General features: G+C 45.9%; 7 protein-coding genes across 7 annotated transcripts; 2 read left to right on the forward strand and 5 right to left on the reverse strand.

Annotated features, from left to right (window-relative positions):
• Window positions 1-7589: 7589 nt before the first annotated feature.
• Window positions 7590-8906, reverse strand: DEU56DRAFT_919586 (uncharacterized protein; the record flags this gene model as incomplete). Its single annotated transcript, XM_041358287.1, has 5 exons — window positions 7590-7616; window positions 7670-7798; window positions 7845-7891; window positions 7944-8810; window positions 8858-8906. 5 exons carry the CDS (start codon window positions 8904-8906, stop codon window positions 7590-7592), a joined length of 1119 nt encoding a protein of 372 aa, XP_041201445.1.
• A 79-nt stretch (window positions 8907-8985) lies between these two features.
• Window positions 8986-9990, forward strand: DEU56DRAFT_761835 (uncharacterized protein; the record flags this gene model as incomplete). Its single annotated transcript, XM_041350589.1, has 2 exons — window positions 8986-9402; window positions 9451-9990. The coding sequence occupies 2 exons, from the start codon at window positions 8986-8988 to the stop codon at window positions 9988-9990; spliced, it is 957 nt and encodes a 318-aa protein (XP_041201446.1).
• A 1038-nt stretch (window positions 9991-11028) lies between these two features.
• DEU56DRAFT_748953 (uncharacterized protein) lies at window positions 11029-11685 on the reverse strand (the record flags this gene model as incomplete). Its single annotated transcript, XM_041349389.1, has 2 exons — window positions 11029-11306; window positions 11361-11685. Coding segments are annotated over 2 exons (603 nt in total), but the record flags the coding sequence as incomplete, so codon positions are not given.
• Window positions 11686-12857: 1172 nt separating this feature from the next.
• DEU56DRAFT_761837 (uncharacterized protein) lies at window positions 12858-14805 on the reverse strand (the record flags this gene model as incomplete). Its single annotated transcript, XM_041350590.1, has 14 exons — window positions 12858-12869; window positions 12910-12983; window positions 13163-13208; window positions 13260-13507; window positions 13559-13579; window positions 13634-13672; window positions 13735-13845; window positions 13877-13965; window positions 14022-14046; window positions 14096-14345; window positions 14397-14472; window positions 14522-14575; window positions 14637-14734; window positions 14803-14805. 14 exons carry the CDS (start codon window positions 14803-14805, stop codon window positions 12858-12860), a joined length of 1146 nt encoding a protein of 381 aa, XP_041201448.1.
• A 462-nt stretch (window positions 14806-15267) lies between these two features.
• Window positions 15268-17474, reverse strand: DEU56DRAFT_933868 (uncharacterized protein; the record flags this gene model as incomplete). Its single annotated transcript, XM_041358759.1, has 12 exons — window positions 15268-15327; window positions 15380-15457; window positions 15659-15878; window positions 15933-16041; window positions 16132-16367; window positions 16448-16507; window positions 16568-16606; window positions 16743-16841; window positions 16889-17008; window positions 17064-17253; window positions 17351-17423; window positions 17463-17474. 12 exons carry the CDS (start codon window positions 17472-17474, stop codon window positions 15268-15270), a joined length of 1296 nt encoding a protein of 431 aa, XP_041201449.1.
• Window positions 17475-18067: 593 nt separating this feature from the next.
• On the reverse strand, window positions 18068-19573 carry DEU56DRAFT_761839 (uncharacterized protein; the record flags this gene model as incomplete). The annotated part of the gene is made up of 6 exons (XM_041350591.1): window positions 18068-18137; window positions 18314-18452; window positions 18507-18719; window positions 18842-19071; window positions 19116-19315; window positions 19445-19573. 6 exons carry the CDS (start codon window positions 19571-19573, stop codon window positions 18068-18070), a joined length of 981 nt encoding a protein of 326 aa, XP_041201450.1.
• A 1067-nt stretch (window positions 19574-20640) lies between these two features.
• Window positions 20641-22405, forward strand: DEU56DRAFT_761840 (uncharacterized protein; the record flags this gene model as incomplete). Its single annotated transcript, XM_041350592.1, has 8 exons — window positions 20641-20763; window positions 20890-20972; window positions 21050-21108; window positions 21194-21415; window positions 21646-21733; window positions 21783-21798; window positions 21855-21909; window positions 21996-22405. The coding sequence occupies 8 exons, from the start codon at window positions 20641-20643 to the stop codon at window positions 22403-22405; spliced, it is 1056 nt and encodes a 351-aa protein (XP_041201451.1).
• Between the last annotated feature and the right edge of the window lie 15 nt (window positions 22406-22420).

The following is a 22420-nucleotide window of genomic DNA, read 5'->3' on the forward strand; positions in this document are numbered from 1 at the left end:
TACGGCGCGAGGTGCGCGTGATCATTAGACGGATTAATAAGAAACGCGGCCGTCACGTGATCTTAGGCTAGTCCTAAGTAAGTCCATCACACAGGTCAAACACAGGTTGTTGAAGTATTCGTAAGTGTTCGTAACTCACTCGCTCGAGCCAAGCGTTCGTCGTTTTACAGATGACCCTATATCGCAGTAGTTCACCAGCTGTTTGCTGATAGCTCTCATCTTTCGTGAAAGCCCTCGAAAGCCTCTCCAACAATAGTTTGCGGCTCGAACCATCATTGAACGGGAAAGCTTCACGTCCGCGTCGATACGCCTGGCGGCCTTGGCTGTTGACGTCCACTATCACCTTGCTTGCAAGGTCATATGATACAGCAGGAAATCTGACGGCTGTCTGATAGAGTAACCAAATATTTAGAATTAAATGACAACAAATAACCAAATAAAACACGTTTCAATCTTCAACCGCTACTATCTATCCATGGCTAATGAATTCGAAAACGCTCTGGAACAACTCAGTATGAAAGAGATTGTTGCTGCGACACAAAATATCAAATTACCATGGATTCAAAAACGGAAACGAAATGTTCTGTTGGATTCCATGCGAAGCTCAGAAGCAGCGCGTCCACTTATAATCGCAGCTAGTAAACAAAAGTTCGTTGACCCCGGTTTATCAAAAAATTGTACACTTCGTAGCGCACCTCCCGATCTCGATCAAGCTTTGGAGCAACTGACGATAAAAGAGATATTGGCCATAGCAGGTCCTGGAAAATTTTCTAGGTCTGACAGACGAAGAAGATCCACTTTGATCGCTGCAATTGTACGTTCTTCTACGTTGCAGAGTTTAATGATCTCTGCTTCAGAACAAAAATTGGAACGGATCAGAGAAGAAGAGGAAAAAGTTTTGAAAAGGACTTGCTTACAACATGACGAGCGATCAATCGAGGAGACTCAGTGTTTTGAAAAAGTGGATGAATCGGTACAAGAGCAATGCTTGACGAAATTTATTGATCGCATGGGAAATGCAGCGACTCAACAAGTTATCTGTGTCGCTTGCGCTGGAGAGTTTTTTGCGTCTGAAGCTACCGAAATTGCTCTACGGAATATTCGTCACAAAACCGTTCTTCGACCCAGCGAAATTCATCCGGAACAAAAACTGTTTGATGAAATGCTGTTGTATCATCAAGCCGTACAGGAAAAAGAAGATAGTCCGTACGGTCACCTTTGCGGATCTTGTCTCGACGATATCAATGCCAACAAAACACCTTTGCATTCCCTGGCCAATAATCTCTGGATCGGTGATATTCCTGACGAACTCGCGTTGCTTACCTTGCCTGAGCGGATACTTGTAGCTCTGTGCTATCCAGCGGCGTACATTGTCAAACTTTATCCAAAAAAACGCGGCGCAATTAACTGGAATGCTGCTGGACTTAACAGCGGTTTACGTGGCAACGTCTCAACCTATCGTCTTAATACATCAGCCGTTGCAGCGATGGTACAAGGCGATTTACTTCCTCCTAAACCAATCATTTTAGCCACCACGATCGGTGTTTCCATTGTTGGTGCCAACAATTTTCCAGAACGCTGTATGCCTTCATTCCTTACTGTCAGCCGCTGTCGTTTGCGTAATGCGCTGCTCTTCCTCAAAAAGCACAACCCTCTGTATTGTAATATCACGATTTCCGAAGAAAACATCGCGCTATTTCCTGAGCATGGTATTCCGGATCTCGTTCTGTCTTCAGTCAGGCACCTACCTGATATCGAAGTGGTTGACGCTGAACGGCAAGATTATGTACCAGATGACGATGTTGAAAATATATTTGACGGTGTGCATGTCTTTACTAATTTTTATTCATTATACTTACCAGAAACACATAATTCAGCTCAGAGTACCGCCTTTCCAACGGGATTTGATATCGAAGAAGAGATGGCTACTGATCATGCTGGTTAGTTTTTTGTAAAAATAATACCAGTTCACTGATGTTGAAATGAGTTTCGAAGCATCAAACGTCTTTCCTGTTCAGTCTTATGGAGTGTTGGACAGCAATGTGTCAGAAGTCGACGATAATCAAGTATTTGCGCATGCGCTGGCTAATATGTCAGAAAGATATACGGTGCAGCGTGGCAATACATTTGTCAATGAATACGCTCGCCGCCGTGATGATCAATCGCTGAGCATTGGAGATCCGGATAATCCTCATCATTTGCTTGGCGCGTTTCCTTATCTATTTCCATACGCAATGGGAGGATTCGAAGTCGAACGACCTAGATCGTTATCTTATGAAGCACACGCACAATGGACGATGCGATACGCTGATCGTCGATTTCGTAAAGACCTACTTTTTATGTTTCAGGTCTTTGGAGTAATTCAGAAACGACAAGTCTGTCGACAAGCTGTTCTACAGGTAAGTACACATAAATATGAAAATGAATTATATTTTTAAGGAATTGATAGGTCAAAAAACAAGATTTTCGCCGGTCTGAAGTCCAATTTCAACATCTTACAGTGGACGATTTACGCAAAGCGAGCGAAGAGGAACAGAAACGGATTCCTGTTTCAAATCCCACAGTACGCACACTGAAACGACACCTCACTGCAGTACGTTCAAAGGTCGTCGGCACTGACGAGTCTCGGACCAAGATACGGTCTCTCATCTGGGGAATGTGTATATTAAAGAATCCTCCTTCTCTGTGGATCACCATCAATCCCACAGACACACACGACCCTATTGCCCAAGTACTCACGGGTGCGGAAATAGATCTCGATGCTTTCGACCGACTGGCTGGACCTGATTCACAAACACGCTCTATGAGAATCGCCAGTGACCCATACGCTGCGGCGAATTTCTTTCGTTTTATTACTACGGCTATTTTGGAAGAACTTTTCGGTATCAAATGTGGACATCATATCGAGCGTCACACTGGCATTTTCGGTGTGGTTGAAGGATATATTGGAACGGTCGAGGCTCAAGGCCGAGGAACCCTGCACTTGCATATAGTACTTTGGCTGCGCAATGCTCCAACATCACTGGAAATGAAATCACTCTTAGCATCCGAGGAGGTCCGAAACAGAATTGTCGCATTCGTCGCACAAAACATTCGAGGCCACCATCCTGAGATCACCAAGGAAACAATGAAGACTCTTCCTCACCAAACTGCAGTATCGTATTCGCGTCCACCCGATCCAAGAGCACACGATTACACTAAAGACAAAACAAGCGCTGTTCGTAATCTTGTTCGTGCCGTTCAGATTCATACATGCTCCAGCAGTTGTTGGAAAGTTGTACATGGACGACTCATTTGTAAAAGACGCGCTCCTTTTCCCATAGCAGAAAACGCATGGGTCGATTCACAAGGAAACTGGGGACCTAGGAGATCGTTTGCGATGATGAACAACTGGAATCCAACCATTTTACTCGCTACGAGAGCAAACCACGATGTGAAGCTGATTACGAACGGTGAAGAAACAAAAGATATCGGATTCTACATCTCTATGTATACGGCAAAGAACCAACAACATTCTTCGAACGCATCGGCGTTGCTTGCAAAGACATTTGCATTTCATCAAGCACAAGAAAGACGAAATGCTGATGCTCAAGCTCTCAACAAACTCTTGATCCAACGCTGTGCTAATTCGCTCAGTCGCGAACAAGAATTTAGCGCTCCCGAAGTTGCTACTTATCTTATGAAGTGGGGTGATCGCTACATATCACACCACTTTGAAACCATATATTTTTCCTCCGTCATTAACTTGTTGAAAAAAACATGGCCTGAGCTTGCTTCTCAACGGTCAGTGATTTATTAGTTGTTTAAATACTTCGTAACTCATTATACAACAGACCAGTCGCTGAATTTTCGAGCGAAGGTCAATTTGAGATCCGAGAAGATACTACGCAAGCTTACGATGTGAGTCGAATGAATTACTACGCAACTACTAGTTTTAATTAACTTTGGCATGGGTGATAGACAGAATACAGTATCCTGCACTTCGAAGAAGAAACCCAATCTCTGCAGTTGCGCGATCAAATACGAGAATATATTGATCGTGGAGACGCTCTGGATCAGTTCAGTTATATCGACTACTTCCTCAATACATACGACGCACTTCTGTCCGATAACAATGAACCACTGTCATTTCGATGGAAAACAAACAGCCGAATTCCATATAAACCGCTATCTGGCCATGATAAACACTGCCGCATTCTACGCAGTTGCAATCACGAAACACTGCCATACTTCCCTGGACCGTGGCTACCTCGTCGTAATGATAAACAAACCTACCCGTTGTACTGCGCATCTATGCTAGCTCTTCTCAAGCCATGGAGATCACTGCTGGATCTTAAGCCACTCAACCTTACGTTTCCTGAGGCATTTCTTGCATTTACAGAAACTGCTTCATCACAGATCCTGAAAGTCATGGACAACATCCAATACTTTTACGAGTGTTCCGATAAGGCACGAGAAAACCGAATCACCAAAGCATTTGGTACCGCTTGGAGTGCAGCTTCTGAGTCCCACGACGAAGAGGTAGAAAGTGATGATGAAGAATCGTCAGATTTGACACCTATAGATGACGACGTTGCACAACGGAACATAACCGAAGAAGATATTGAAAACGCGATGCAAAACCGTTATGAAACTCGCGAATTGCTTTATGCCGATGTCGCCATGAATATCGCTGAAGATTTTAAGATCTTTGATGAAGAACCTGTGGCTATTGCTCCGTGTCAACCGAGTCAAATTGCGAGTGAAGAAGTTGTTCAAAAGTATACCGTTTGGCAAGAAACCGAGGAACATGCAGACACCGCGCAAAATCAAGATCAACAGTTAGGTCGTATTCAAACTGGATCAAATATCGTCTCCATCCTACCAACACCACCGACGGTATCAATACAATCACAGACCTACACTGAACAAGGATCAGGATCGGACCTTAACAGAGAACAGCGCATTGCCCACACCATTATTCGCAACCATTTGCTTGCTCATATCTCGGAACAACACCGCCCGCAATTGTTGATGTTAGTAACTGGTGCAGGCGGTACAGGCAAATCGAAGCTATTGGATGCTATAACGGAGACTTTTGCTCAGCATCACTGTGAATCAATTCTCGCACGTACTGCAATGTCAGGCGTTGCAGCTTGCATCATTAAAGGCTCAACCCTACATTCCTGGGCAGGACTTCCACCTCGTCAGATGCCTCGCACCGACAAATGGGTTACACATCCACGACCCGAGATGACGCGGCGTAGACATGCCAACATGGATAACAACATGTTACTCGCAGTAGATGAAGGAAGTATGTTGACCGCAGAACAACTGACATTGTTGTCGCAGGTAAATATACTAGTCATGCAAAGACGTCAAATTGCACACAATTAACTAGTGATTCAGGTTTTAGATACCGTCCACGCAGGGGATGAAATCGACTCTGCAATACCTTTTGGTGGAACGAACATTCTACTCATCGCCGATTTTCATCAGTTTCCACCTATTGGTAATGTCAAAAAAGCTCTATTCGCACATCATCCTCCAAATCAAAGATGCGAAATCGGACATCATCTATTCGAACAGTTCCACACTGTTATACGTCTTCATCAGCAAATGCGTGTACAAGACACAGTATGGAACGACATACTGCACCGTGCTCGTGAAGGAAATTGCACTGCAGAGGACCTACGAGAGATTCGGAACTTGGTCATCACTAATCAAACAAGCGATGTTCCGGATTTCAACTTACCTCCCTGGAATGATGCGGTGTTGATCACGCCTCGCAACAGCGTTCGCAATCGGTGGAACACCTTATCCGTTATAAAACACTGCAAGTTCAGTGGATCGTTGTTATACATTGCTCCGGCAGAAGATATTGCAAAAGGCTCACCGTTATCGATGAAACAACGTCTGGCAACTGCCAAGCTTTCACTCGACGACACACAACATCTACCCATTCAAGTCCAAATCTCTATAGGCATGAAAGTAATGATCACAGAAAATATCGCGACTGGTGCGAGTCTCGCAAATGGCTCAAGAGGCGTCATCGTCGAAATCCTACTGGATCCTCGAGAGCAAACTGATCAGCACATCGTCAAGGATAACAAAGTCTACCTGCAGTACCCTCCAGCGATAGTCATCGTCCGTCTCGACTTCACAAACTCGCCTCCATTATTAGGACTCAAAAAAGGCGAAGTTCCTGTAATACCCTCCGTCCATCAGTTCAAAATATATGCAAAACCTAGCTGTACAGTCACTCGACATCAACTGCCATTAACACCAGCATACGCATTCACCGACATTAAATCGCAGGGACAAACTATAGATTATGTCATTGTCGACATAGGAAAAACCACTTCTTTCGGTTTAAATCCTATCAATGCTTATGTCGCCCTATCAAGGAGCAGAGGACGACATAGTATTCGCTTACTGCGCGACTTTGAAAATGACCTGTTTACGCAACATCCTTCACAAGATTTAAAGGATGAAGATCTGCGCTTAGACGCATTGGCTCGATTAACAGAGGAAAGGTACTTTAAAGGAGAATACGGTCCAATAGAATAAGGTGAGCGAATATTGCATAATTGTTAAAAAAAAAAAGCTAAACTTGACAGACCACAAAGAAGTAAGACGCTGTTCCTATCGTGCTAGGCGAAAGAAAGAAACCGGAGTTCCAGACACTGAACTCAGGGGTGGACGATACATCTTTGTTTGAAACCTATTGATCTGTTATAGTTTTGAGTTAGATTTACACTGCGCATGTACTGACCGTGCTCATCAATGATCAGAACCCATAACATGAATATGAGTAGATCCACGACCCTGCTCTTCTACACTTATTTCTGAGATCCCGATTAGATACGTCAACCGTGTAATATGTATTAATAATGTAACATACCACTGTTGGGGACCGTAACCAAATTCGAAGAAGCAGATATAACTTCGTTTAAATGCGTAGAAGTTGACATTATGAATGGTTAGATTGTAACGATTCAAGCTTAGAATTGAAACACCTTTCTTTTACTTTTACTATTTATTGTTATGTACTTGGTAATATTTGGTTACTCTATTTCACAGCCGTTAAATCTTGTTCACTTCTTACTTCCCATCCTTATCAAACATAGAAAATGCGCGAGTCTATCCACTGAGGCTGAGAAGGAATCTTCAACCTCACGGAAAACGAGATGTCAGCGAGCGAGGAACTAAGCCATTGGGACATCCTTTCTGATTTTGCCATGTTCTATCACGCGAATTAAATGCTATGATAGGTGTCGCATAATGTACATCATGGGCATTCTGTTGCGAATGTCAGGTGTCTGTTAGGATATGGTAATGCAAAGCACTGGTATCTCTTCAATGTAATTTAGAATTGGCAGAAGGATAAGACATACCTCGATATGAGGAAATTTGCGGCGAGTTGATCCTGTTTCGTCATGTTCACTATAACGTTTGGTACATGTCGTGTTTGCTTGACGACTAGAATACTTCCATGGAATGTCTCTTTGCTCCCAGTCATACTCGACATTCTGGAAAGGAGTTGGTTCAAAGCGATGGAATGTCCTGATCTTTCAAAATATAAAGTAAATTTTCCATCGATAGTCATGTTAGAGCCAGGAATAGTGACAAAGGTCCTGCGTAAATGTCGTCGAGTGGTTGTACACTCATAGAGCTCGTGCTGTTTTACCCAGTAATTGATATCGAGGTCGTCGAGTGTAGGAGGCTTATCGATACCGTCTTTTACTGGAATTGGTACAAGAAAAGGTCGGTGGCATTGTGCGCCATAAAATATTCCTTTAATTAGTTGAAGGAAAGGCTGCTAATGATTTTAGCTACGTATTAGCGGACTGATTCCTGCTTACTGGTTTGCGATACCGTATTTGTCTGGGTATCCATTTTACATCATCACCTGTGTAGACTTTTCAGCATGCGTATTTCATCTGATTCAAGCAGAAACTTACGGTTACTAGCACCAGCACATTCACAGTTTTGTGACATCTCCGTAAAACAGCGAGGGCATTCGCTATTTGTACACTCTCTGTTCAATCGCCATTCGACATTGATGTCATGGAAAACTTTGGTGACTGAATCTTCTACATTCCAATCAACGCACAAACGCCAACGTTTTTCTTCGACGTGGTGCCAAAATGTGGGACATAAATCATTGCAGGTCCTGTTGAGGAACGACATGTCTTTCTCCATCTCAAATTCGTCCGTTATTTCTCCAGCGCATCCCAATTTCTTGTCATTTGGGACTAAATTTCCACTGTGGCTTTCAATAGCAATTCCTGCGTGATAAAAATTTGGGTAGAAGTAACAAAGTCCTCCGGTAGTCATGAATAGCATGTCGGCTGTTGTTGGGGCATTAAGAATGATGTGGAGAATATTCTGGTCTTTATGGGATGCGGATAGGGTGATGATTCGGTGTTTTGATTTGTATTTGCGAAATATGCCAATCGAGGCTGCAATGGCAGGATGCGCTACTCTTGAAATGGACGTAAATCCGAGCGTGTGTTCGATGGTTTCGTGTAAGTTGTCAAAACCTGTATACGGGACGAGAATGTTCAGGTCCCGTGAGGCACTGCTATTGTTATATCCCATCATCGCTCGTACGGATGATCCAGTTATAAGACCATTACCATGCCGTAGAGCTGAGAGGAAACTCGGCAAATGATTGCCCGCAAAAGGTTCCAATATATGCCTAAATCTTCGGCGTATAACCTCTTGGCCTAATTCTCGCATGATTTGACAAGTACGGCTAATTGCAGTGAGGTCTGTTATCACGAGCAGGTCCAATATCATTGCGGCTATGTCTCGGTACTCGGTAACTGTGCTATGGATCAGTGCATGTCATGTTGCGCTATAAATTTCTTACTTTTCATTGTAGACGGAGGTTTCATATGGCTGACGTGTACAGAAAACATTTCTGGACAATGTCAGCAAACATATGTCATTATGAGTTTAGGGGCTGTAACTCTGCTAGAAAACAACTTGCAGACAACCATGATCTTCGACTTTGCTGAGCATCACAAAAATTTAAAACAGAACCCTAACTACTCCATTTCTTCTCAGATATTGCAGAAATGTGAATGGACCATCGGAGGAACTGGCCACGTCTTCACGGATAAAAACACAGACCAGCCCTTTATTGGAATTGCTGTTGTACAAATCCTTGACTTCAGGCTGCAATGCAGTCCGACAGGCAGCTTTGTAAAGCCGGAATATGGTACCTTGGATAAAGCAAAGTACCAGTTCATGGGCGGAAGACCCCACAATGCCAATGGGTTTAATGAGGACTTTGCGCGACTTCATACACTTCTCAACAATATCGAGAACCTCATAGCCCAGACTCAGCGCAAAAAGGATATGCTACCAGACAAACAAAGTATCAGATTTGCTCGAAACATATTTGAAAAAAGGGTAAGTGTTTTGCAATTGCGTTCTCGTGTATTGCTTAACGCCAAATAGGACATTCCTGTTCCTGATTCACCTACTGCGAGCAGAAAAACTGTTTATCTTGAGGATATCGAGAATGATACTGGTCCATTGCAATCTACTGGTAGCAAGTCGAAGGAGAAGTTAGAAATGGACAAGGAAACCGCCAATTGGCCAGTAGACGATGAATATTGTCAATATCTTGACCCTATCAAAGCCCACTTCAAAGCAGTGCCTCTCCGGGTCTATGACGAAGAAAACCATTTCGTGGAGCCTGAAAACGTTAATAACGTGCTGCGAAACGCAGTTGTGGAGGTCCACTTCACTCTCCATCATACATATCTTGCTAAATCATCGCCTCCACAAGATTCTTTCCGTGCCAACATCGAGCAAATGATGATATTAAAAAGAGGTAAACCTATAGCAGCCATATACACATCAGATCCTAGGTCAGGTCCTGTTAGGACCGCGATTCATCATACTCCTCCTCCCGCCGAAGAACCGACTGCCAAGAAACTGCATGTCGACGAAGCTGCCGAAAAAAAAGGGAAGGAGAAAGCAACAGATATCTAAAAATCAAGTCTCTGATCCTAGTTTTACGTGTCTGTAAAGCTCTTTTGTACTCATTGAAATGTCACATAGCTTGAGCAGTACATAGCGAATCGATGAATTCAAGGCAACGTATCGACTCCTAAACTAATCATTGAAGAGACAAATTCGGAACAACTCGGAACAAGCAAGGTGAAAGTCGGCGACACCGACCCCTAGTTAAAAGTGGGGAGGCGCAGCGCCACCAAACAAAGTGTGATATTATGTAATCAAGTATCGGCGAAATATGTGGTCAATAAACTACGACGCGGTGTAGACATGTAACCAAACACCTACACGACAAGAATTAAGGTCGCCGAGCCATCAGCAAGAACTATAGATGAGGTGGATTATACGAGCCTATCAAATTTTAAGAGGAGTGGCCGTCTACAAGTCATTTTCTTCGTCGGAGTCCCCTAAGAGAGCCCCAACATTGGTGGTGTCATGTCCCTCAATTTCCTGTATCGTCGCAGCCTCGTCAGTGTTGGGTCCTACTTCCCCACTAGAAAGCCGCTCTGCTGCAGCTGCCAGAATGGCCCTTTTCTCCGGTGCTTTCTTGCCTTTGAGGTCCTTCGCTGCAGGCATTTGTGAGTCGAATTGGCGATGCCAGCGGATCTGCAGGTCCAGCTCAGCGACGCGCATCTTGTTGATGTCCTCCTGTGTAAGACGAGGCACAACGGCAGCAAGTTTCGCAGCCGCAGCCTCACGACATTCCTTTTTCTTTTGATCTTTCTCGCGGTTCCACTGGACTACGTGTTTGTCATACTCTACCTGTGCAATCCTTCGTTTCCTCTCCATCCCTGCAGTATCGTTGATGCGGGCCCTCTTCCGCAAGTATTTTCGTGCAGTTGGGCCCAGAGAAGTCTTCACGTAAGTCCCAGCGGCTGTGATTACTCCTTCGGTTGTCTGCCATAACAGGGCTATGACATCATCAGGGGGTAGAGCGGCCAGTGCACGCTCGCCACGCACTTCTCTCTCACAAGTCCGTTTCCAATCGGAGAAGAGGCGGATGAGTTTCTTCTGGTCCTCTGCATGATCCGTCAACATTCCCTTCACCTTGCTGACAACCTCCCTCGGGTCCGCTACAGCTTTCTCGCCAGCCATGCATGTATTGTACGTGTCACACATCTCATGTAGCACATCCTTCCAGCCTTGCAGCTGCGTTTCGCTGGTATGATTGACTTCATGCTGGATTCCCGCAAAGCGCGTGACTCCCTTGCCATCATGGGAGGTATACGTGATGTGGTGTGATTGGTAGTTGACGTTTTTGTGACTCGTGCCATCACCACTCAACGTAACGCCTTGATACTTATATTAATTGAATTGTCTTTGATACCGCATCAATTAGTACGCACCATCTACTTCCATCATTTCATCTACCATCTGCACATTTGCTGCAACGTCTGCCTCCTGCAGCACACGGCCAATGCTGCGAGTACTAACATCTCCTTCAACAGCAATACCGAGGCAATCTGCGATGACACCAAAGACACCTCGAACACTCGATACTGGTACGTCGTGTGTTGCTACGAGCTCGCAGATTGTGTCGCGGACAGTATCAGTGATTATATTCTTGTTTTTCAGGGCAAATGTTGTATGTTTTGTGGTTTGTGCTATAGTGCGAGCAGTGGCCTTCTTGACAGCGTGTGCTTTCTGGAGAGGTGCGCGAGAAACACGCATACCAAGAGCATGGTTACGTTTGGTGAGGATTTCATTGCGCTCTCGCAAGTGTTTGGCCTCACTCTTTGCAGCTGCGAGTGACGTCTGTGCAGCTGTGAGTGACTGTTGATCTGCCCGAGCCTGCGAGGCAGCCCCGACAACAGCTGATTGTGCTTCTTGTAAGCTTGCCTCCAGCCTTTCAACACGACTCCTGGTCCGCTTGTGGCATCGGCGCTCATTTCTGTAGCGGACGTGAAAATTCTTCGATGTTGGGAGGATTGCATCAGGTAGGGTTAATTCTGCGGACAAAACTGTAGCTGCAGGAGGGATGTTTTCCTTCAGGAGACCTTTTGTGTGAGTGCTCTGAGCTTTCATGCGTGATGTGACTTGCTGTTGAGCTATTGTCCGTTTTCTGGAAGGTTTCCAACGGTCATGCTTTGTGTATCGTGCTGGCATTTGGGTCTGCAGCATCAGGGAATCGGCGAGGAAAAGCTTTTTATAGATATAAATGGCAAACTTAGATCACATGTCCGCTGGATTATATCTATTTACAGAGAGATACATAATCACAACATAATGGCATGGAAGGACAAGAAGATACAGGACAAAACCAATTTTGATGAAGATGCATATGTCTTATGGCTGTCTACAATGCTAACCAGGCGCACATCGAGGATTGTAAAATGTATGTAATATTGGCACCCGATGGTCGTTATTCATAGTGGTGATGAAGATGCATAAGTCTTATGGCTGTTTGCAATGCCAACCAGGCGCACATCGGCGATTGTAAAATGTATGTAATATTGGCACACAATGGTCGTTATTCATAGTGGTGATGTATCCAAGACAATGTCATTATCAAATAGGGGGTGTGTATAAACATGATTGGATTACTAGCAGGACGGGGAAAGACTGCATTCGTTGGCTACCCCCTCGGAACTAGAATAAGAAGGGCAGCTCGTGCCGGATGTATGAGTCCTACATATGCGATACCTTATAGAAAACCCTCCAAAATAATTGCTAGTTACTGAGGCCGTGCCCTAGACAAGCCGGGACCGTAACTTGCAATCACCAATACAAGCAAGAAGCCTATCACCACGCCGAGCGTCGTAAAGCATGCAACCACCAAGGGTGTGGAAGGCTGGAAGTCAGCAATGACACCTGCGAGAAATCCAAGGATCGAGCTTATTACACTAGTAGAAATTCTATGAGTGACAGAGGCAATCATAATCAAAGTTGACTGACCTTAATACACAGAAGCACGTCGGTATACTTGTAATGACGACCAACATCATCGTCTTCTTTTGTAGGTAATATACCTGTTCAGTAAGCAAGGTCAGGCACAGGCTGCGGCAATATAGTATGAATCAAACCGCGACGTCAATGGATCTCATTCTCTCGCCAAAGTGCTGCACCATTGTAGCGGCGAAAATGCAGCCAACGCCCAAAAGTAAGGAGCAGGAGCAAAGCGTCCGTGAGGTTACTGTTGTGCCTAGACCTGGAATGGCAAAGATGGCGACGTCCATGGCCACGGAGACGCCTGCCTGTCAGAACCGATGAGTTACGAAGATTTGTGATGTTGACACAGCACTTACCAAGGTGATCTGACTCTTAGCTTGGCTGCTGAAATCGTCGATAAAGGTCCTGACGTCCACCCCATTCACAATACCATCAACGGAAGTGTTCCTGATGCGGTCGATTGTGATCGGCATACACAGTATAGTAGCCGCAGTATTGCCCATGAAGTAGAGAGCTTTACATGTCCTACATTTCTCTACCACTGCATGGCCTCGAATTAGGCGGGCTTCGGGCTGGTTGTGGCGGTTCAGATACTGGTAGTGGCCTATATTGCGTGTTGACACAATGACATTCGATTTGTGAAGGAGAGACCTACGTAGCATGTACAGTATTCTACCTGTGAGTCGGCAGATTAGTATACAAATTGTCCGGTTTTGCTGGGCTCACATACAACAAAGCACGACACCAGTATCCTCAATGATTTCGTTTTCTGCAAGGGCTTCTGTTCCTCGGTCATCACGATGTTATGGCGGACAAGACTTGGGCACATACCGACACTAGCAAGTTGCGCGTCAACCTGTCTCATTTGGTCTAGAGTCCAGAAAATCGTAGCTGCAGTAGATTGGGCCAAAGTTGTAGCTTCTATTGTACGTTCATGTGATTCTGATTGTCGTTGCAGTAATATAGGGCTTACCTCCAAGGTAACAAAGAATTTCTCTGCGTGTGCATCTAACTTGGGAGCTCGTCATGCGGAACATGTGCGGAAAAAATTCAACGTGTCTCCTGTGAAGCAGTGAAACATAAAAATAAGTGAAACGATATTCGTCGACCAAACTCACCAATACTGAGCTTCTAGTTCGAGCCCTGTATAACACGATCGAGAAAAAGATCAAGTAATTGCATGGCAACGCACTCTTATGCCTCCACTCGCTTGCCTTGATACATTCTCGGAGAAGAAGGTAGCCGTCCAGATCATCGAGCCAGGTGATGATGCGCAGGTTGTGGACCACATAGTAGTATTGGTATACGTCTTCTCCTCTGTAGCTCATTTGGTGAACAACCAATACCCAATCGTCTTCTTTCGCCGCGGCTCTTGATACATCGATAAATTCTTCGAGCCTTTGTCGATCCATGTGGCGTATATTTAGTGACGTATATGTGTTCTAAATTTCAGGTAAGTAAATACATCGCTTATACAAACGGCCAGTGCTCACCTTTTTATTGTGATAGTAATAAGTCCCCCCCAAGGGGTGTACCAACTCCTCCCAAACACTCCCATACAATCCGGGCCTGTTAAAAACGGTCAATGATATCATTAATGGGAGCGAATGTCACTTACGGAGGGTCATCGATTCGCCTCATAGGGATCGAGTAATCTTCACGTCCATTCGTTCTATATAACGAAAATGATGTTTGACTCAAATTTTATGTATCAGTACTAGATCCGTACTCACAACATTACCGGTTCAGCGTACCGAGGCAGTTGCGTCGGCCAGATTCCAAAACTACGGTCCAGCAGCTCCGCTACGCGCTGTTGAGAGCCTTGAGTTGCCTAGAACAAGACAACATCCTGAGACTTGAGGACTGTACAGTGTCAGAAGGTGCGATATCGGAACGTACCATGGCTTCCAACTTGCAAACAATAATAATCGCTTGTTGAGAGTACTACTAGTACGTGAGAACCACAAACGCATATATGGTAACCTGTTGTTGTTATTTCCTTTTTGGAGCCGCATCCTTGATTATCGATTATCTGATCATCTGATGCATCTGAAAGCAACGTCCCTCCAAGTCATTTGGTGGGTTGGTTGAAGTTTCCTTGTCGCGTTTTGTTTCTTTTATTTATATTGTTCGTCAAGCACACCTCGTATGATGAAAACAAGTTGTTGCAGCTAAATTAAATACCGAAAATATGCAGTGATCTATAAAGCGCTCAAACTTTCATGCTCCTGGAACACCATATTTTGAAATGTCGCCTTCCAATCTCATATATCCCCGCGCCCTATCGTCAAAATTGTGGCCCTGTGTCCAGACGAAGGTGCGAATAGTCTAGTAGCGACGCGGCGCACGCAGTCAGGAGTCACCTTATTTATCATAGGTCGTAGTCATTTCGGTCACAGGAGTCTTTCGACTGTGGACAGGCAACTAAATTATCACGTGAGTATGCGGGCATGTTTATGATAAAAGTTTGTCGTACCTTCCGGCAAAGATCCTTCACCTTCACCTCCACCGCCCGACTCTCGAGAGCCATCACCAGGCTCGATTTGAGCTGATTCTTGACACGCTCAAGTTCAACTTTGGAGATAGATTAGTACATAAGCAGGCTAAACTGATTGGTTAGGTGGGGTAGCATTTGTGCAGGAGTGTTGCCTCTTTGGCCGGGAGCATTGGGGACGAAACGCCTAAGAGCGAGGAATCCGTGTAAATGAGATGGAAGGAAGCAGTGGCCCGCCTATGTCTGATGAATATTGCGCACCAGAAGAAATATTAGCAGACGGTCTCGTATGCTGAGTGTCCGTGTCAGTCTGGAATCCACCTTGTGGTCCGGCAGATGGCCTTGCATGCGGAGCGTCCGTGTTAGTTTGGAATCCATCCTGTGGTCTTCCTGGTTATTTGCAGCTGTGATCTTCAGCGCCTCGATAGCGGCAGCTGTGCCTATATCATCATTCGCCATCGGTTTATCGTCATGACCAGAACTATAAGAAGCGCCATTTGATTCAGCCCAGCCGCCTTCATTAGAAAGAACTTACCCATAAGCCTGAGCATGAGCAGAGAAATGAGACTTGTACACCTCTTCGTCGAACTCGCTCGGTGGCTGAGGCTGGTAGCGTGGTAGGTTAAAGGATTCACCATGAGCAGCTGCGTGATCGGGAGTGTACGAATGTGACTGCTGATTGACCTTCTTCGCCATTAATCAGGAAGAAGCGATACTTGGCAGTCTATGCATACCTGGCGGAGGCCGATTGTAATAATCACTTGCAGCGCCGTGACCCGACCCTCCTTGAGGAGAAGGGTCGTGTCCATATGAAGGTCTAGCTTGAGGGGGAGCCCCAGGAGGTGGTGTAACCTCCCGCTGGCGCATAACTGGATGATGCCCCAGGAGGGCGACCAGCAGGGGATGCGTACACGTTGCCTCCATGACGTGGCTCCAGCGATTCCGGGACAGAAAAGTAGTCGCGAGAAGGCTGAGAATACGCAGCCGCTTTCATAGCCAGATGTGCGTTGTTCGTGGGGGATGGGTGGTGGGGGTGGTTCAGGGAATCACAGTCCAGATGGCTCGGACTGTTGCAGGTATGATGGCTGGTAACCAGCGTCCTGAGGTGGTCTAGTGGCATCATCCATCATCAGCTCACACGCAACCGTCATACAGATCAGATAAACTCACCTCGGTCGATCCCATTCTCCATAGTCCTCAGGGCCGATACTGACTCAGGATGTGTGTAAAGTCGGGAGTACATTCCCTTACTAGGACCACATGCAAGAAGTTGAATAAAACGTGTGGCGAAGGAAATGATTACTCACCAGCTGAGAAACTTCTACCTCCTCCAAGGAGGACTTACATAGTGGCGAGGGTAAATACATCCTCGTCATCAACACCTACACCCTCAAAAGCTAGGTAGAGCTGAGCGAACTCTGTCGATGCCACCAACGTAGTTGGACTGAGGGTTCAGTGGAGGAAGCGGTGGCTCGGTAGAAAGGGACGTACGGTACAGATATGTTGATGCAGCACAAGTTAATGACTTGTAGAGCGAGGGTGATGATGAGGACGACGAGGGAAGCAAGCGAGGTGGTAGATTTTGAGTGGCTGACGGCTGAAGTGATGAAACTGATGGTGTTAGCGCAGATTTGAGGGATTAGAAATATTTATCAGCCAACTCCACTGGTCGTTCGCAATGCATCCCAGCACCAGCATCCCAGAATTCCGAAGTATTTTCCTACCGTATGCAACCTCATGCAAGACCTCTGGCAGAATCATCTCGGGTTTCTGACTAATTTCTCGGATCTCATAACGAGCGGTATCTCTCCGGGCATCAAGTCCATCAGGTAGAAATGCGGAATTCAAGATGATGTCTGATACGAGCGAAAGTGGGAGAGTGGATAGCTTGGTCGAAGTTGGACGATTGATACACGATGGATTCGCGTGACGAAGAGCACATGATTTGGTCACCTAGCTTGTCCATTGTGGTCGCCTTATCCATATCTTCCGTGGAGCAAAAGCTGGTGGTCTGAGCAATAGAGAGCTGTGAACACTGGCATGAATAGTGCCTGAAGCTACGCACCTTAAAGGCCATCCTGTCCGGAAAATGGCTAACACTCGAGTGGATCGGGCTTCATACCTGGATCCCGCGTCTACGTGTAGTTCAACGGACCGAAAATGACCGGGAGTCGATTCCGTAGCAACTCTAATCCTGTGTGAATAAAAAATGAGTGATCTGTGAAGCGCGGGCAATAAGCATCAGATCATATAGATCAGTGTCATCATAGGCACGCGGTCGTTGCACATCTTGATTCTGTTCGAGACGCGTCGAGCAGGCGGTGCGCTGGGCACGATGATCAATTTCAAAAGGAACGAGCAACAGGAGATGAGAAAAATTACACCTAGCTACCCTGAAATGCCTAAAAAGCAATAAGATTAGGTGCACAACAAGTGCACAATCATTGTCGCAGACACAGTACATGCAACAAGTCACGAACAAAATCCTTGCGATCAACCAAGTTGATATGAATGAGCGCACGCAAGCTCTGCATATTGGTCTCGAGCAAAGGTTCAAAATTTTGATGATGGCAAGAGTCAAGACTAGTACTTTGTAAGCCACTTTGTCAGCAATTACTAACACCAACAACGGTTACACCTTTTAATGGAGTTCCAGGAACCCATTGCAGATCAAATATTCTGATGGGCATATTCGAGCGTCGGAAGTTCAGATCTCAGACCGTAATCATTGAATTCGAGTCTGATCAATAAAAATTAAAGAAGCTACTCAATGGTATACGTATACAAGGTCGGCAGTACATACAAGCATATATAGATAATATATGCACCTGATTACCAGTACAATTCGAACGGCGGCAGATGTAAGTGAAACAGATTATATTACACTCGACCGTACGCAGCAGCATGGCAACCTACATCGAGGCTGAGACAAACGCAAGGCTATTACCATAAGTCGAGTCAGTACGATCGTTGATTGATCCGGCAAAAGTCCGTTCCTTGCAGATATGCACCTGCTCTGGTAGGACCGACTGGAAATAAGTTGAATGTGGTGAAGCTGTAATGACATGAGCATTTGAAGAGAAAGCGCTCTCAGAGTAGTTGGACGCACACGCATTTTCGATGGCCAGCGCAAAAACTTCTACCTCAGCTTTGGCGCGAAGCATCTTTGCCCGTAAGTAAAGCAGCTCCGACTTGGCATTGCGGTGGTGAGAATAGTAACGTTCAATGTCGAGATATGTTGCCATCAATCCAGCCTCAGTGCTTAGTTTCCACTTTGCGTGCCTCATCAAAGGCCTCGTGGACGCAAAGGGTAACCCATGTGCTGCACAGGCGGAACGACGGGTTGCACTTTAAAGATAAGGTAAGAGCAGCCAAGGGAATTAATGACGATACTGACGTTTACGAAGACTGATGTTCGTTGTTCAGGGGCATGAGCAAGCTGACCGGCAGCCAGAGCGTTCGGAGGCAGGTCACTTTCGATCGAGAAAAATTCGTTAGATGGTGTGAGGTCGGTGTGTTGTCTCCTTAACCAACTTTCACATTTCTGTTGCGCAGCTGCCGAATAAGCAGCTGCAGCTGCCGAATGGACCACTATGGGAGGTGTAACAGCGCATCTCAGAGTTGCTGAGATAGAGACATAATCCGCGGTTGGGACCACTCGATAGGACGCAATGCTAAAAAAGATGGTGTCAGATCGCTCAAGCACTCATTCGAATACTGAATCAAAAAAATCTCACGAATTATCCATCTCTGCTGGACGTAATCGATGGCCTGACTGCATAGGGATACTTCCAACTGACACCGATCCCTCCTATCTTCCATGAAAATTCGTTCGGCGGTCCTACGCCTTGTGTTGTCGCCAGAAATATTTTTCAATGATTCCTCCTCCCTTTGCGCTTCCGACAAAACGCCCCCCAACTATTTGCCATATATCGCTGAGATCGACCCGACCTTTAGCAAAACGTAAAGCAAGTACAATTCAGTTCGAATCTGTATGAAGAACTTTCAGGCCCAGGATGTGCAAAGTTTTAGAAATTATGAACTGACCATCTCCGATGGTATAAGTCGTATATAGAATTCCAGCCATTTAGGAGCAGTTAATATATTCGAGAGTTCAAACATTCCGAGACGAATAGCCAGGGGGCTGAAAGGGGGAAGGCAGGATGGGGTCGACATGGTGAATTGCAGGAAGTATGTACAGCGTGTGGTTTCTGATATTCTCGTCCGAGAATATATTTGTATTGAACTGCTAGCGCTGCGGTGATTGAATATCCCCTGGCCATCAACCCTTCCCTGGCCATCAAAATGACGTAAGGACTTGGAGTCCGATGAAGTATCATCAATGGCCTGAAACGCACTCAAACTTTTCAGAGGTAGCTAAAGATATAGTATCGTCACGGTTTAAAGTATTTCAACTCCATTGCCTAGCAGAAAAATAAATCAATGATATAACAGGATACAGCTTAATTGCGCCCACGAACGTCTGTCTTGAAAATCTGATAACAAAATTTCAAACGATGTGGGTACACGATTTGACTCTGCCTTCATTCTTACGAGGGTTGCGAGGACGAGGAGAGCTGTCTTTCTCTCGCGTCCAAGGTGGCGTGGGGGCCTGGTCAGGACTCGACAGGTGACAGCAAAAGACGTCGCTGCTGGGCGACAGGCTTCGGGGAAAGCCCCTACTGGTAATAGGTGACAACAGACGGCCAAGTGTGAGATGAGGTAGGGACTTAGCGTGATGGTACGGTGGCTGCTACAAACGCTGAACGATATCACATTGGAGTATTCGTCCGTAGTGCTAGTCCGTAGTGTATCCCATAAAAGTTAATTTTAAATTACCCTGGCATGATTAAGGCGTTTGAAGCACGAGCCTGATCATGATAACTCACAGGCCGACGATCCTTCAAATAATCCACTTTGAAAGTGCATGGATGCAGAAATCAAGGATTGGTATCATAAGCTCCGCTATTTTCCGACGCTGATGCGGGTCCATTGCCATGGCCGTAGTTGATTGGTCAGCACTGTTGGTCAGCAAGTACTGTCGTATCATGTTCAAGCTCAAGACTTGTCGATTATCGCTCGTGTCAACTTTGACTCAAGTTGGTATGGATGGTTTATCAAAATACAGTATTCAAGTCAGTCGGCGATTCGCAAACGAGGAGGATTGAGCATCAATTCACAGGTGAATTTTCCAGCGTAAATGATATTAGTGCGATTGGGCTAAGTACAGGTCTTCATCTAACATGATCAGACCTCGCCCTCTTGTGCAGCTCCACCTGCAAGTGATCCCATCCCTAGTTAGCGCTCGGACCAGCCCAAAACCTTACGTCGTGCCAGTGATTCCTACCCCAGACCTAGTGTCATCAGTATAAGCGATAACGAAGCCTTATCCCGACACCTACCGAGGTTTTCGCTTTTGCACTCCTCTTGAACAGACTTGAATATGACGCTTCATGATCGGCCTTGTTCCCACCCGCATACATTGCTTGCAGCGTCTAAAAAGAGTGTGGAACTCATTTGCTGTAATTCCATCGCCAGCAGACTCAAGGTTCTTCATCAATTCTTTTTGTTCCTGGTAAGTCCATTCGAGATGAATCGGGCGCGGTTCTTTGTGCTGTTCTGCAGTATCTCAATAAAATTATGACTCTGCAGCGCAGCAAGTTCATACCTCGACGAGGGTACTGGCAGGTTCCTACAGACGATCGGTGATAGTATGCATCGATTTTAACTAGGTGATAGTTAGTTTTTTATCTTTCAAATATGAAGAACACTGACCTCGATATCCACATCGATCAGATGCGCATCTTGCTTTCCAACAAGTGTTATCGGTGGTCTTATCCCTCCATGAGTACACCGCCGCCTCCGTGTATGCCCCTCTTCCACCCTCCTCGGCACACAGGCAGCACGGATATAGAAAGTCATGTTCTTCACGGTACTTCTTGAAGTTCGACGGTAGCACCTTCTTTCCCTCGTCATCGTTGGGCCTGCATTTGTGGGCCATGTCAACGCTTAAATGTGGTACGTGATTCAAACAGCGTCTCACCAGCACCATTCGATCATTGATCTTGATATTTTGTCATAATGTAGGAGGGCGAAGTCGCAAGTCATGGCCTCTGTAACGAGTTTGGCGAGCCTTCGAGCACTTTCACGATAGTCTGGTGGGGCAGTGATGATAGAAGAAGGTGAAGATGGGACCTCCATTGGTTGGTCTGTTTAGCAAAGACTCGCCTCTTTATTGAATGCCATAGCTGGTTCAGCTTTTTCTGCCGCCGTCAAGTGCGCCAGCCCTGGTCTATGCTGCCAGGATTCTGCCCTGTGGGAATATAGCCATGTTCGGTTAGTCGCGCTGGCCATCTAGTGCCTAGGTCTATTATGAAATACCAAGTTGTTGGATGAAATTGGTGAGCCATTCGATCCGATTTTCACTGCGGGGTTCATGTGTCTCTTGTCTCTATAGCTTCCCATGGATCAGACCGATTCATCTGGGAGACGTTTCAAATGCACTTGCACACGTGAGTTTACTCAGGAAAGTGCCTACACTAGGCATCAACGATCGTGTGCGAAAGGCAAAAAAGTTTATTCTCTGCTTTATCAAAAGCAAAAGACTTCCTAGGAGCTGCAAAACGGTCCCGGCTGGAGGTCAAGAATGCTCCCATTAGCATGGCGCTTTCGAGTACGGAGCTCCGCTGCCCGCAATCCTCGTCCGTGTCTTCCGATCAGGTTCACAAGTCGTTCAGCGAGGAGTCTCCCAGCACTTATCCAGCTCCGTCGGTAGCGCACCCCCCCCAGGATGTGTCATATGGAGGTTCTTCTTTACATGACGATCTGCCCGTCCCAGTACCCAATGCCAATCTTGGCACAGCGTCTATGGAGATAGATGAAGGCTCATCCCTGGCCCAGCGCAGAACCAAACTGTTGGTGTTCGCATGCCGCAGCGCTTTAGACAGTATGAAGATATACTTCCGCAGCCTCCTCCAAGCGCTCCAAGCCATGCTGCTCAACAACTGAAGTCTGTTCCGCCCG

This window comes from Suillus clintonianus (genome assembly GCF_016758775.1).
Source record: "Suillus clintonianus strain FC179 chromosome Unknown DEU56scaffold_172, whole genome shotgun sequence".
Lineage (NCBI taxonomy): Eukaryota > Fungi > Basidiomycota > Agaricomycetes > Boletales > Suillaceae > Suillus > Suillus clintonianus.